Consider the following 14,514-nt stretch of genomic DNA (forward strand, 5'->3'; position numbering starts at 1 on the left):
AAGGTTCTTTCGAACATAACTTACAAGTGTTTTAATTCTAACCAAAAATTTTGAACAGTAGCCTTTAGCTTGCGACGATAAAGGCTGAAACATGCAAAGAAACGTTTACCTGATAAAAGAAAATTTCAGTTCCTCTCCCAAAAGCAAGAACCTACGGAAAATTGAACGCGTCAAAATAAATTATCTTACAAGATTATAGAATATCAAATATCTTATTGTCCTAAAATAACTCTGACACAAACTCAATAAAATAGCTTTTCATCGATAGAGAAATGAGCACATCGTAGTCCGTATTCTAAATCACAGTGCAAACGCCACATTTCAAGGGCCCTTTTCCACCCAAGCGGCTTTGCGCAGCTGTCCTTTAACTCTTTAGTGAACCTTAACCTAAGAGATATTTCCTTAAGGTATCGAGCGGGCCTTTATGGTAGCCAATCCAATCTAACGCGGCTTCCTACTATCGGTGGACAATTGGACAAACCAAAATACTGCGACGAAAACTTTAGAAGAAAAAAAAATGACAGCAGGAGAAACTGGAATATATGAGACAACGCCATTTCCTTATTTCGTTATTTTTGCTTTGTTTTAATTATTTTTCCCCTTTTTAATATCTTGACTTCTTGAGAGAAATTTAGCTACTAACCGGATCAATGATTTTTTTGGATTCTACTTGAATTATGGCAAACTGCCAGGCCATGAGCGGTAGAGAATCAACAGGGCCCTACATCAAGACATCAGAATTAGAAATAATTATAAGAAACTATTAATATTCACTGAGGCTTACCGCTAGAGTATTATGCACGCACTGAGGGCGATAAGAGTCAGAAATAACACGAACTTGTCAAAAATTACCATAAAATACTTCAATGAAAAAAGTTCAACTCAAAAGGTGGGTTTGTTTGGAGTTTGACAATCGGCGCGAGATTTGAAATCAATGCGAATGACTAGAATCACAAACATAATCCGCTCGGTTGAGAGAGACGAAAGACGAAGTCATTTCGGCCGGCGCAGAGGGGGGACGAGTATAATTTATGTACGACCCAGTGGTGGAGATCAGACCACGAGATCCGAGGGTCTGTGGTCCGAGTCCTCGTAGAAGACTCATTTTTTTTTTTTTTTCGGTCTCAGGCGCTCGACTATGCTAATAAAAACTTTCTTATAACTTTCAGTCAGGGTTACTTCCTACATATGTACCTTTAGAGTGTGAGTAAAGAGAACCTCGAGCTCTGGTTTCAGTGTTAATATAAGAACCTGTAAACGAAGGCAACAAAAGTAGGAGAATATAAGCTCTTCGATACGCAAGGGGAACACGGTATTAAATCTTCCTTAAGCTGGCTTATTGACCACTGAATGTGCACTCTGCATGTATTTTTAATTTCGATATTCCTTTTCAGCGACTTGCGTAAAGTTTAAAGTACAAAGCACTTTCTGGAGGCAGAAGTCAAAAAGAAGATATGCATCGAATGTAATGATATAGGTGAAAAAAATACGCACGTCTGATTTTCTGGAAACGAGTGCATTTTTCATGTAACACAAGTGCAAGGTTGTAACGCGAGTGCCAATTACAAATTGTGCGCGCGCTGTCAAAATTTCGTCTCTCTTGACTTCTGTGGTACTTTTTTCATGTAAATTATTGACAAGTAACATAATTTTTCGTGAAATTGGTGTACTAAGCACTCGTAAATTCTTCAAAGACTGCAAATTGCACTCGCCTTGTGGGCTCAAACAATTTTGTTGTCTTCAGAAAATTTACTCTTGCTGATTACCACCAAATTGCACTCGAAACCATGTTACTACCTATACCTATATTGGCCAATGCCAATAAACCATGTTACTACCTATACCTATATTGGCCAATGCCAATAAACCATGTTACTACCTATACCTATATTGGCCAATGCCAATAAACCATGTTACTACCTATACAAATTGCTACAGTACAACTTTTACTCATTGTACCTTGGTAAGAGTGGCCAATGCCAATAAAGACTGTTCATATAGAGGATGCTCTTTCATTCCCTTATGCAAATGGAGAGGCGCCATCGTGCACACTTCGCCGCGGCTTTAACAAAAAGAGTAGACAAATAAATGTAACTACTAGTCATCAAACATACCTTAATTTTAACGTTATTCATTATATAAGAATAAAAGAGGAAAGTCTTCGCCTATAACTGATTCGCACGGCGGCTAGAGCTATTCTCGGTTTCTATGCCACAAAGCGAGTAGGTGTACTGCTTCTCTGCAAAATGGGATGGTAGTCCATCAGAACCTTCCCCCGCCCTCTCCCCTTCTGGAATTTTGTCGGGTTAGCCCGGATGTTCGCCGGAACCCACAAAGACCCTTGGGTAGAGAAAGGCGCTGGGAGTAAGTGACTCGCCCGAGAACACATCACAACAGCATGCAGACGTTCGAATCCGGTAAGAGTGCTTAACATTATACCAATGGGTTTTTCCAAAGTTTTTAATCCCTACAAATATTTTTTTAAAAATCAAATTAACGATAACAGACGTAAAATGAATATTTGCATGTAAAATGTAGATCACCTTACTCGTAAAGTGCATATGCACCCTTTAGATTGAGAATTATTATACCATGATATTCGGATTACCTTCCCGAAAACAAACACGTTGATTCGTACGTTCTCATTCCGATGAGTCTCCTGTAAGAGTAAATTTCATGGAATCATTCCAAACAAGGTTAAAAATTATTTTGAGTACTTGTGGTTTTCACACTCTCTTATTGTTCCAGAAAAGTGGTACCACCTTCTCAACGAATGACACCCACGTTTCCCCTTCTTTGTAGACGTCTTAAGCAGGGTTTTGTTTGGTTCTTATGGGTTCCTTGTTATATTCTCTTCGGTTCTGATAAATACGATTCATTGTATAATTGGGTTTTGACCACAACTGGTAGTAATGTTGCAATCTGATTGGCTAATTTGTCGTTGTCGATAAGAGTACAGATAGTGTGTCACGCAGCGTGTCACGCACTGAAAGAATCGTGTTTTGACCACAACTGGTAGTAATGTTGCAATCTGATTGGCTAATTTGTCGTTGTCGACAAGAGTACAGATAGTGTGTCACGCAGCGTGTCACGCACTGAAAGAATCGTTTAATTTGACGTCGATAAAAAACAAATCTAAAGTGGTTTAGTGGTTCAGTGTGGTCTGTACTCTTATCGACAACGATATTCGTCTTCACAATAGTCAAAATCTGTTGCAGAGTCACTTGGCTCCGCCACGTGAGTCCAAAACATTTTGACCACCGCGATGACGGATATCGTTATCGCTGAAAGTACACACCACGCTAAACCACTTTCGATTTGTTACGTCCCACAAACATGCAGTTGTCATAAAGATTACATTGACTGTTACAATAACTTTTAAATCAAATTAGCCGGTGATATCTTTTCAGATTTAAAGTGAATAGGGTGATTAAAGATTCCGTCAGCTCACTTGACAATTGTTCTGTATCTTTTCCAAAAAATTTCCAAAGACGTTCTAAACGATCTTCTCGACAAGCTTAACTTGTAAGAACAGGGGAGTAGTATAGGTGGGACCCACACATTTTCCCTTTACGGCGCAAAGGGAGGGAGTGTTGTTAAACAAGACCTAAATTACTTAATGTTCAACCAGAGCAGCGAGCCAGCAATGACTCAGAGTAAAACCAAGCAAACTGCCAAAAGCGCGGGAAAACACAAGCCAACGAGGCGTGACTAGTTTTCGGAGTTCCATCTGATTGGCTAAGAGGATGGCACGAGTTTTCTCGACTAATCATAGTAAGGAGCCGACCTTTTAACTTTTGAGGGAGGGGGTGGGTGATTTCTGGTCCTCAAGAAATTTTTTTCTAGCAATCTGCTGTGCAGGATATATTTTTCCGATTTTTTGGTACATTTTTTCTGTTACATTTGGGCTGCATGCAATTTTTCTTCTTCCAACAAGCGCTTGCAGGAAATTTTTTTTCAAAATCGCCCAGCCCCCTCCCTCCCCCCTCAAAAGTTAAATGGTCGGCCACTAAGCGGTAGGGGCCATGCGACATGCGATTGAAAATTGCTCTAAAAAGTTGTTTTGGTCAACTCTCAAATTTAAACAGGGAAACAGCGCTAAGAGAAATCCTGTCACATTTCAACTCATCCATATGCGAAATTGCCCTCTATGATTCAGCAGTTCTTCTTCGCGGGAAAATTAGTCTTCAAAGGAAAATGGCTCTTTCCTCCAGTAACCAGAAGTGATTAAGAAAATAGTACTTAATGGTGCAACCTTTTAACCTGTACAATTGATTACTTAAAAGCGTTTGTGAAAAACTTTTTTCCTGGAACAAAATTCTTACTTGAAGCTCAGAACAAACACGGATCCACCACTGTCACTGCAAATTGCAATTGTTGGGTCATCTGTAAACTGTGAAAAACACAACGAATAACAACAGAAAATTGACAGTTGCCCACAGGAAAAGAATAGTGGGTGCTTCATAGATAGGGCATTCACATATGTCCAGTGTGTTTGGACGTGAGCAAGTAAGACTGAGTCGAGTACGTGGAGTCGAGGCTAGTGCGTAACTTTCCCGCAGAAAAAATGCAAAATCGAATAAAGCCTTCCTTCGTTTTAATTATTCTTCTCTCACTCTCCTACGTTATATGTTTATAGTTGTGCATAACCCCTTTCCTAAAAAAACAATTGGGGACTAAGCAGCAACAACATTTTGAATAAACAAATGCTTTCGAAATGCCTCACAATTTATTCATTTTCTTACCATAACATGCAGCACTGCGCTACCCATGGGATGGGCATCCGTGATTTGTCTCAACAATTTACCAGACTGCAAATCCCACATGGTTATCTAGAAATACAAATTGAACCAGTTACGTAAGTATTTCATAAAACCTATTAAATAAATTAACCATCGTAAAAATGGTGTACTAAATGTCATGCTTGATAATTTTCAACTGCATCATTTTTGATAACGTAATTTTTTTGTCAATATATTCCCATGTGTCATTAGTCGATCTGTTAATCTGCTAGAGAGTATAATCTTTTGCTTCCTATCAGTGCTGTGTAACATCTGTGTTTGCATGCTACCTGGCCTCTTGCATGTCCACATAGAAGTCTTGTACATTCCATGTTAATGCCCAGTGAAGTAACAGCCCCATACTCAGCACCTATGACATGATTGATTAAAAAATTCTAGGTCACATTTATCTTTTCACTACAATCAATGTTTCATAAACAGATTGTACAGGTGTGTAAAATCTCTGACACATATAAATACCTAATGTTAATTGTGGAAATACTCTTCAGAATTGGTAGGCAAAAATCACAGAGCAATGCCCTTAAAATCACGATTGTTGACAGCTATTAAACAATTTTTATTGCAGTTAATAATATACATGAAAAAATTTCTCAGTTCTGATTGGTTAAGATGAATGCAGTTTTCAGTTAATTCAGTGCAGAAGAGAGTTAATTCAGTGCAGAAGAGAGTTAATTCAGTGCAAAGAAAGAAACAAACCAGACATTCTGATTGGTCAGAATGATTGGTCAATGTCAATGTCAAGGTCAATGTCAAGGTCAATGTCAAGGTCAATGTCAAGGTCAATGTCACTTGCAGGGTTTGAATAAATTATTTTTACATGTGATGCACACACTTTTCTTCTGCGTAGTTATGAGAAGCTACCTCGAATTTTTTCATGCATATCATTAATAGATAATCACATTATTGATTTTCTCTTACCTAATGATGTATTCCCAAGAACCAGCTTCAGTGTTTGTTCAGGGTCTAAATAGAAAAAAAGTACAAACTAAAGGCTTGATCAATTGTCATACACTGTACCTATAAAAAACATGGCTACCCAGAATGAACCCTTTTGGTGATAATTTCTGCACTAGATTTTAAACTACTGTGACAGACATTCTTTGAATTGTTCTATGAAGACTACAGTATTATGCATGTATTATTGCACTCAATTTATACACAAATTATGTGCAATTACAATAGAGCTCACCTAGTTAATCTCCTGTATACAATGCACATTGTGGAGGCGCGGTGGCCTCATGGTTGGTGCGCTCGCCTTCGGATCGAGTGATCCAGGTTCGAGCCCCAGCCGGGGAAATTAAGTTGTGTTCTTAGGCAAGACACTTTACTCTCACAGTGCCTCTCTTCACCCTGGTGTTTAAATGGGTACCGGCAAATTTCATGCTGGGGGGGGTAACTCTGCGATGGACTAACATCCCATCCAGGGGGGAGTAGAAATACTCTTAGTCGCTTCATGCTACAGAAACCGGAGTTAAGCACCGGCCTGATGGGCCACTGGCTCGTAAACATACTTTACCATACAATGTGCATTAAGACACTCAACAGACTTATGGCTGCACTGTGTATGTTCCTCATCTCCTCCGACCTATACTTATAAGTGTTGATACAACTATGATTGTCTTTACCAAAGACCAGCACCACTCCATGAGATGTTCCAATACAAATTAGAGAGGACACAGCCTATAAGAAATGATCAATAGTAATTAAACAAATTAAAAAATCAATCTTTAATGCTTCATAGCCATTTAAGGCTACACAAACTTGTCCTGCATGGGACAGTGGTCTACTACAGGTAACTAACTACCAAGCATTATTCACCAAGTTTCAATGACATTTTATTGGTACTCATTGTACTTTTATATAAACCAAGGTACTGTGGGTCAGAGTTAGAGTACAGACTGAAGAATATGCTACCTTTCTATAACATCAAGAAATGGTTAGATATTCTAGTCTTCTCGAATAGGGACGAATAAATGGAGGTCCCTTCTCCTGCAGGGTTAGGGGTAGGAGACGTTAATTTCCCACGCACAAGATTAATGTGTGATGGATGTCCTCCCCTGGGGTGGGATGGGTGGGTTTGTTGGAGCTTAAACCTCATAGGGGACCTATGTCCTATTTTTTCTGCTCCAGGAGTTTGTACAAATCCTTAAATACTCAAATACTCAAATATAAGCTGTCCAGTCCACTTTTTAGTTTTCATTTTTACAATACAGAATTGATATTTAAGAATCAAGAATCAAGTCTTGAGACACTAGAAACCATTTGGGTTACATTAAAAATAAATTTACTCACCATGGCTGTAGGCAAACCGGCATCCACTCTGGCCTGTCAACAAAAAGGAAAAATTACTCCTTCATTTCTAAATATTGCTTAAGGTTCAACTGGGAAATTTCCTCTGTTCAAATTTAAGATTTTAACTTGGCAAAAATTACTTTGCTTTTCATGTTATTCACAGCCAACAAGCATCAACTACTGCTAACACTTTTTTATTGTAGTTACAAGATTGAACTAATTGAAAAGTGAAAGTTGAGTGAAAAAATTTCCTATCAATAAAAATTTTAATATCACTAACTTTTTATCAGAACAAGGACATTATTATCATGCTAATATTTAGTAAATACTGTAGTAATTGAATAATACAAAAATAATGTCAAATGTTTCACTTACTGATGCAGAAACCATCTGACTGGAAACACTTTTCAACACAACATGTCGCAAAACAGAGCCATGCTTAGTTTTCTTTATTTTTTTTCCAGAACTGTGAAAGCAGCAAAGGTAAAAGAAATAACATAAAAACTGAAACTACAATATGCAACAACAGGGTTCAAATATTTTGAAATGACTAAGTAGGAAAGCTAGAAAAGAAAATATTTAGATCAGGATCATAAAACAAAAAGTAAGTAAAGCAAGATCCACATGTCATAACCAGGAGAAAAATATTCTAATATTAAAGCTACTGTTGTTATGTGGTAGTTGTTATTGCTGTTGTTGTGGATATTGTTGTTGTTGATATTGTTGTTTGGATGAATCACAAGACCAATAAACTTAAATTTTACCCTGCATGTTCACCGAGAACTTACCTTAGATCCAAGTCAAGAGGAGAAGACAGTACTTGACTCTCAAGGAGGTTGGCAAGATCAGGGTCATCCTCTAATGAAATGATGTCTTCATCTTTCTGTGTGAAATAATGACAACCATGATATAAAGATTATCAATATCTTTTTGATAACAAGGAACTATTCAATTTGTGAAGCTACTTCACTGCAACTTTCTAGTTTTTTAACGTTAAGTTATTTAATTTCAGACCATTTTCTGATGATTGCAATAGTGACACAAGAATAGATTCAACTCCATAGTTTTCTGAAATTAGTGGCTCCCTAAAAATCAAACTTATTCGTTTTTCCTTCCCTTTCAATGCCAAAAGGAACAGCCCAACATCACTTCCAAGATCCCATGAGTAATTCTCCTCACCGTCTGCCATACAATTTTTATCATGTTAGTTTGGAGAATTTGGTATTGGATCAACTAATAAACCCTTGATTGATATTTTTCTTTATTCTCGTCACTTTTCTGCTTGATATTGCATTGATATTGTAAGAAGAAATTTTGTCTTGATCACTCATGAGAGTTAAATTCATTACCAGTTTAGATATCACTTTCAAATCTAGGATCACTAGATAGAAGGATCCAAGGAGGGGAATTGAAAACTTTTTGTTTTTTCAGCATGAAAGTACTATTACCTCATTCAGGATACTCTCTAAGGATGGCATGTTAACCACCTCTGGTACGTCAACTTCAATGTCCACCTACAACAATAGATTTCAATTTATGAACACGTAGTTCTTAATTTCCAATCAAAATATTCTTTTTTACAATTGTGTCTTTTGTTACCAGGCCTCTTCAAACAGGAGTGAGACTGTAGGTGAACTTGTTACATGATACAGATGTTGCTGCATTTCAATTGTAAATTACTTTGTTGTCATGCTAACTAGATACTGATCTTTATCACATCAAGATCACCTTCAGCTTCACTCCAAATCAAGGGCTTGGCAACCAAGTACACGTACAACAGTAAGATGGCTTATTTCCAATTGAAATTGACTAATGTATATTAACCTAAACAGTTATTCCCAAGTATTGCACTACTCGGGCAGTCAGAGGGCCACTAACTAAAATCAACCAATCAAAATGCTCTATTGGTGGTCAATATTCTCTCAGTATTGGACCGGACACTGTTCCGAACGATCCCAAATGATACCGCACTTGTGTCCCTTTGAACTTCAGTCGTATAATAAATCTCTTATTAACCAAGCTTTCTCGGGACCGTACTGGAAGAATATTGGCCCTCAGTCTTTTTTGTATGGCGCTCGGTCCGTACTGTCAAGACCTCGGGCCGATATTCTCCCAGTACTGCCCTCGCGCTTGGTTAATAAGATATATGTATTGCATGTGAGATTAAAATCAACAGGTCCAATGTCTAGTAACAGTTATGTTCCCTTAAGCATTGTCACTGCCTGTTTACATAGACCCAGAGCAAAGATGCTAAAATCACAAATAAAAATCTTTACAATTTTGGGAGTCACTCAAATCACTGGATGAATATTTCATATAAAAGAATCCTATCAGAGTTTCTAAGTTTTTATGAGTAGAAAAAAAAACCATCCATTAACTAAGAGCCTGTTTCGAAACTCAGTGACTTGTTTCGAGGTCCTTACATCTCTTAAATTGGAAGGTTAAGGCCAAGGGTAACACAACTCTGACAATATCATACGAACTCCATTATTTCTGGCATGGTTCTCAGCGCATACAAGATGTCTGTGTCTTCGATTGAAAGAAATGTAAGTCAGGCGCTCTCCAAAAAGTAGCTGACGTTAACAATCAAATCAACTTAACTGGCCTGTTTCTCTGTAATTTTGTTAATTACCCCTAGGCACCATTCAGGTCCTATTGTATTTAAAATAGAAAAATAAAGCCAAACTTACTGAATCGGAAACATGTCTCTGCCTAAAGGATCCAGTGCTTGTAGTGAAAGCTGCATCGAGTGATTCTAGTGATTCTAGGTGATCACTAGTGGATAATAAACCTTCCAACACACTCGTCTCCTCTTTCATTTCGTCCGCCATCTTGGCAAGTTTCTTCATCTAGTGCCAGGCTTACTCGTGTTATAGGGCATCAACAGAATCGATGGACCGAACGGGCTCGGCATTTCCTACATATCGCGCGTGAGCTGCCGTTCGCGCTCGCCTCACGCGTGAATCCGCTCGACTGATGTAGTTAAAACTACACCTGTTCAGCGGCTGAAATATTAGCTACTTATTAAAAACTGGATCATTGGATAATGCAACTCAAAACTTTTTAAGGGCTTAGCCATTATGGTATATGAGCCAATATACCATAATCTAATATCTGTACATTGTAACATCCGGTTTCTTCTTACAAAATAAAGTCGAGAAGATTTGTCTAATATCTTGGGGGCGTCTTTTTTAATAAAACAATTATTCCACTCGCGCTTGTTGGATATGAGATGATTATAGCGAACTCGGCGCTACGCGCTTCGTTGGCTATCTATCATCTCATATCCAACGCGCGTTCGTGGAATAATTGTTAATTATACAATAACTCCTCGTTCAAATGCTGGCATACCAGTTTTGGACAAGCCTACTTATCAAGAGAAGTTAATGAAGGGGGTACCAGAGAAACTGTGGTTCTGTGTCAGTGGCGGGTATTATAAGATGATTTGGTTTTATCAACTGAGAACGCCGAATTAAGTTTCGCCGAGCGAATGACGATGGGCTCTGACGAAGGGCTAACGCTCAAAACGTTAGAGAGACTAAAGTATATGGATAAGGGGCTTGGAAACCAGGCAGAGAAGCCCCTTCTTTTTTGCAGATTGTTTAAAAAGTGTAAAATAAAACAGTTATTTAACTCATTTTTCGCATGGTTCATAAATTATCGAACGTCGTGTCCGCGTTTTTTGCTTCAGCCTTCGGCTTCGGTAGATAACTCAGCATTGATAATTCAGCATGCTAAACATCATTCAGTTGATAAAAGTAACGTAAATTAATTACCTATCAAATCAAGAGAAAGCCAGTCACTCCCAAACTTAAGTCTATTATTCAGAAGTCAAATACCAAGGTTACATTTTACCAAGGTATATTTTTCTTGCTTCATTCAGAATCGTAGGTATTGCATAATTTACTGCTTGAATTTTGCAAGCTCATCATTCTATCATAAACCATCTTTATTACTTTTTCGTTTATTCTTACTCTTTGAAGTTTTTTACACTATCAAGAAATTATTTCAAGGTTTCTCATAATTTAGAGATTTCATGGCGAAACTGAGAGTCGCTTAAGATACCGATACGTGTTAGCTCTTAGCACAATACAGGTGTAATGTTCATTTACATGGGTGATTACTTATGCTCGTGACATCCACAATCGTTTCCTGTCATAGCTAAATGATCATAGTCGTTATTTTTAATAGCACAGTGCCGTCCTTGGGTTGTGGTACAATCCTGACTTCCGGTACAAGCTAGAAACACACACCCGCAATATTGACCAAAATTATCCGTAGTATGAAAATCATCGCAATCGAAAGTCCTCCCCTTGTATACCACGTTTTCAAAAACCTTTGGAAGTACTTCGTCTGCAATTATTAACACGAAAAACTATCTGAGTTATATAATAAAGAGATTAAACCGTGTTTACGTGAAACGTGAACGTTAAGAGTGACCACGTGACTTTTTTTCTCGCTAGGTTTGCCGGTTGCGCTTTGCCGTTTCCGCCTGAAAGTAACATGTTTCGCGTTTACCGTGTGCATAGGATTTTATGCACTTTTTCTCTCAAAGAGTAGAAGTTAATTGCCAGAAAAAGGGCGCCAAAACTATACCTTGTAAGTTGTACAAGGGCGCCTTCAAATCCACCAAACTAAAGCAGGCTATTTTACGTTAAACGTGAAACGGCAAGGTGAAATTAGCTGTTTCACGTTTACGCGGTGCTTAATCTTTCTAATGGATGTAAAACCACACCAACAACAATGAAAACAATAAATGACAGACAAAAACAAAAATATTTCATGTTTCGCGAGCATAGGGAAACAATTATCTGAGGGACCGGTCACTGGTTATTATACATCGCCTGGTGGGGGGGAGGGGCGGTACTTTGGTTGTGTAACGATGAAATTTACCTAACACCCCCATGAAGCTTTTGTGTTATCAGGTGACACACGACCCTTTCTGCTCCTGGCTGTAACCCAGCAAGCTTCGAATACGAACTTAGAATATGACCGCATAGCACGATACTAACTATAGGTTATCAAATGTCGGTGTTACTTCTGTTTTTAATGCTTTCTTATTTGTTTGTTTCATTTCATCGATCAAGGCAGCGAAATGCCTCACTGAAGCTACCAGTTCTTTTAGGCAGGTGACCGTTTAGAGCACAAGTAAGATGGCTAAAGCCTCAATTTCTCAGCATTACACGATTATGTTCTACTACAAATGAGACAAACCTATTACTTTTGATTTCATTTAGAAAAGGAACGAAAAGGTTACCTTTCAGCTTTCCTTCTTTATCATCTTTCTTGACATGTTTGGCATACGTCACCAAGAACACTGCAAACCACAAGAAAACTGTCCAGTTGCCCTTCAAAGCCATTTGGAATCCTAAACGTAAAATGCATCAGGAATGTGAACTTTAATAACGACTCCTTACACAATAACGGGCATTATTAGCATTCTTATCCTGGCTTTTGGCGGCAATGCTGTCGTTTTTAAGCATGTTGTTGAGGCCAGAAAAGCTAATATACCTAAATATAGGAGAATAAAAAATGAGCCCGTCATTCATGAAAGGTCTCCAAGGAGAAAAAGGAAATTATTCTTATGTTTTTCCGCTTTTCAGTGAGAAAGATCTTTCAATTAAAAACAGCAAAAAACAAAAAAACAAAAAACAAAAAACAGCTGCTCTCTGCATTCAGAAAAAACAGTTGCTATCCATTTCTGCAAGAGAAAATTCCCTCCCCCTCCTTCCCAAGACCAGTACATCAGACCCTTCTTTTTTGGAGTACCACGTTCTCGTTACCGACGTCCTGGTTTACACGAATTCCCTAATAGTCAACCCGCACTTATGTCACGAAATGCAGGCAGTGACAAAAATGGCTAAATCTCGTCAAAATCGCCAAACCGAATGAATGTTCATGGATTTGGCGATTTGGCGGGGTTTTTAGTCAAAATCTCCTTGGTTGAATAGACGATTCTTTTTCACTCATATTTCATGATAAATATGTCAAAATATAGATTAAATGTTCATGCAAGGCAGTGAATGCCTAATTAAATGCAACATTTCTTCGTCAGTACTAAGATTACATTTCTGTTGTTAAAACGAAACAACAACAGCTTGTTAGTTACAACAGCACATTTTTTTTTAGAACACCTAAGGCGAGATCTCCAAATTTCCAGAATGTAACTAAATTTGGAACTCTTACCTCTGGTAATATTTCCTCTGGAACTCTTTTGAAGGCAGAATGAATGTCCTTTTGCTGTAAAACAACTGATGTAAGATTTAAAGATAACACATTTGTGAAGTATTTCAAGCTGTGTTCACCTGTGACCTTGACCATAAACGCCTTGCAACAGAGCACATTACCAGTTTTTAAGTTTTTAAGTAGATACAGACAACCCTTCGATAAAAAGTTACTTCTGGAGAATCTTTCCATTGGACACTGAGATAGAGATGAGAAAACTGGGATTAGAAAAAAAGGGAAAGGCGGTGTTCTAATTGTTAGTGCGCTGACCCGAGTTGGTCATTGTGTCATGTATGCCTTCCCAGGGCTTCTTCCCACCCAGCAGTATAAATTTGTACCACAGGATTGTCAGGGAAAACCTGATGAAACGCGGAGCGTTGGGGGGAGGGGTACCCTTGCGACGGACTGGCATTCACTGTTACCGAAGCTTCTAAACGTCTCCACATACTCCGTGTATTCAGCAAAACAGGTGTTGAGTTTATAGACTTAGTTATGATACATATGTTCTTGATACGATCTGCACTTGAATATTGTTGTGTAGTATGGCACCACGACCTTCCCTCTTACCTCTTTGAAGTGGTAGAACGAATACAGAAACGCGCCTTCATTTATACAGAGAGGCTCTCCAATATCTAAAGTTACCCAGATTTGTAACATATTTATAAATTTTATTTTTGAAATGATATCCAGTTTTTAAAATTTAAGGTAACAATATTTTAATTCAAGTATATGCAAAAATGTTGATATTAAACGCATCATTACTGTTATTATTATTGTTATTATTATTATTATTATTATTATTATTATTCCATCCAGGAGAGTGATTCTTCTAGTCACTTCCGGTATGCTATGGAAACCGGAACAAGCTCACATGATATTTTATAACATAACCAAAGTAAAGCGCGCGCCCTGATTGGTCAATTTAGCGTCCCCCATTTGCCCATCGGTTTAGGCTGCTGACGTGAGCATATGCAAAGACTAGTTTTCCGCGCGCGCTTGTTTTTTTCTGGTCCCGTAAGATTTGTTAAATAAAAGGGAACACTTTAGCTACAATGTGTCAATGTCATGTTATAAAACAAATGATAAACACCACAGCGTACACTATTGAGTTATGGATGCACTTGGGAGGTTTGCTAAGCACTCAAGAAGCTAGAGTCGCTCGAGGCTATCGCCTCGAGCGACTCTTAGGCTTCTT

The 14,514-nt window shown here is 38.2% G+C and overlaps 2 protein-coding genes and 1 long non-coding RNA gene across 6 annotated transcripts in view; 1 reads left to right on the forward strand and 2 right to left on the reverse strand.

Annotated features, from left to right (window-relative positions):
- Positions 1–9,935, reverse strand: part of LOC111334171 (vacuolar protein sorting-associated protein 8 homolog) — a 54,353-nt gene extending 44,418 nt beyond the window's left edge. For all 4 annotated transcript variants that reach the window (XR_015995242.1, XR_015995243.1, XM_088744800.1 and 1 more), the window contains exons 1-15: positions 9,785–9,935; positions 8,543–8,608; positions 7,883–7,977; positions 7,470–7,560; positions 7,095–7,127; positions 6,428–6,482; positions 5,721–5,765; positions 5,072–5,151; positions 4,746–4,832; positions 4,326–4,393; positions 2,609–2,659; positions 1,960–2,062; positions 1,195–1,251; positions 644–721; positions 110–151 (exon numbers count right to left, since the gene is read on the reverse strand). Coding sequence is in view for 2 of the 4 variants with exons in the window: in XM_088744800.1 (XP_088600926.1) it covers positions 110–151; positions 644–721; positions 1,195–1,251; positions 1,960–2,062; positions 2,609–2,659; positions 4,326–4,393; positions 4,746–4,832; positions 5,072–5,151; positions 5,721–5,765; positions 6,428–6,482; positions 7,095–7,127; positions 7,470–7,560; positions 7,883–7,977; positions 8,543–8,608; positions 9,785–9,925 (1,092 nt within the window). In the remaining 2 variants the exon portion in view is untranslated. The remainder of the gene's footprint in view (positions 1–109; positions 152–643; positions 722–1,194; positions 1,252–1,959; positions 2,063–2,608; positions 2,660–4,325; positions 4,394–4,745; positions 4,833–5,071; positions 5,152–5,720; positions 5,766–6,427; positions 6,483–7,094; positions 7,128–7,469; positions 7,561–7,882; positions 7,978–8,542; positions 8,609–9,784) is intronic.
- LOC148716690 (uncharacterized) lies at positions 5,371–5,625 on the forward strand. The gene is made up of 2 exons (XR_015995244.1): positions 5,371–5,538; positions 5,569–5,625. It is a non-coding gene; the product is annotated as an uncharacterized LOC148716690 (long non-coding RNA).
- Positions 9,936–10,893: 958 nt separating the features above from the next.
- On the reverse strand, positions 10,894–13,355 carry LOC111334172 (uncharacterized). Its single transcript, XM_022939865.2, has 3 exons — positions 13,281–13,355; positions 12,352–12,462; positions 10,894–11,447 (listed from the first exon to the last, which is right to left on the reverse strand). The coding sequence occupies exons 2-3, from the start codon at positions 12,452–12,454 to the stop codon at positions 11,215–11,217; spliced, it is 336 nt and encodes a 111-aa protein (XP_022795600.2). The 5' UTR covers positions 12,455–12,462; positions 13,281–13,355; the 3' UTR covers positions 10,894–11,214.
- Between the last annotated feature and the right edge of the window lie 1,159 nt (positions 13,356–14,514).

The sequence above is a fragment of the Stylophora pistillata genome, chromosome 14, assembly GCF_964205215.1.
Source record: "Stylophora pistillata chromosome 14, jaStyPist1.2, whole genome shotgun sequence".
Taxonomy (NCBI): Eukaryota; Metazoa; Cnidaria; class Anthozoa; order Scleractinia; family Pocilloporidae; genus Stylophora; species Stylophora pistillata.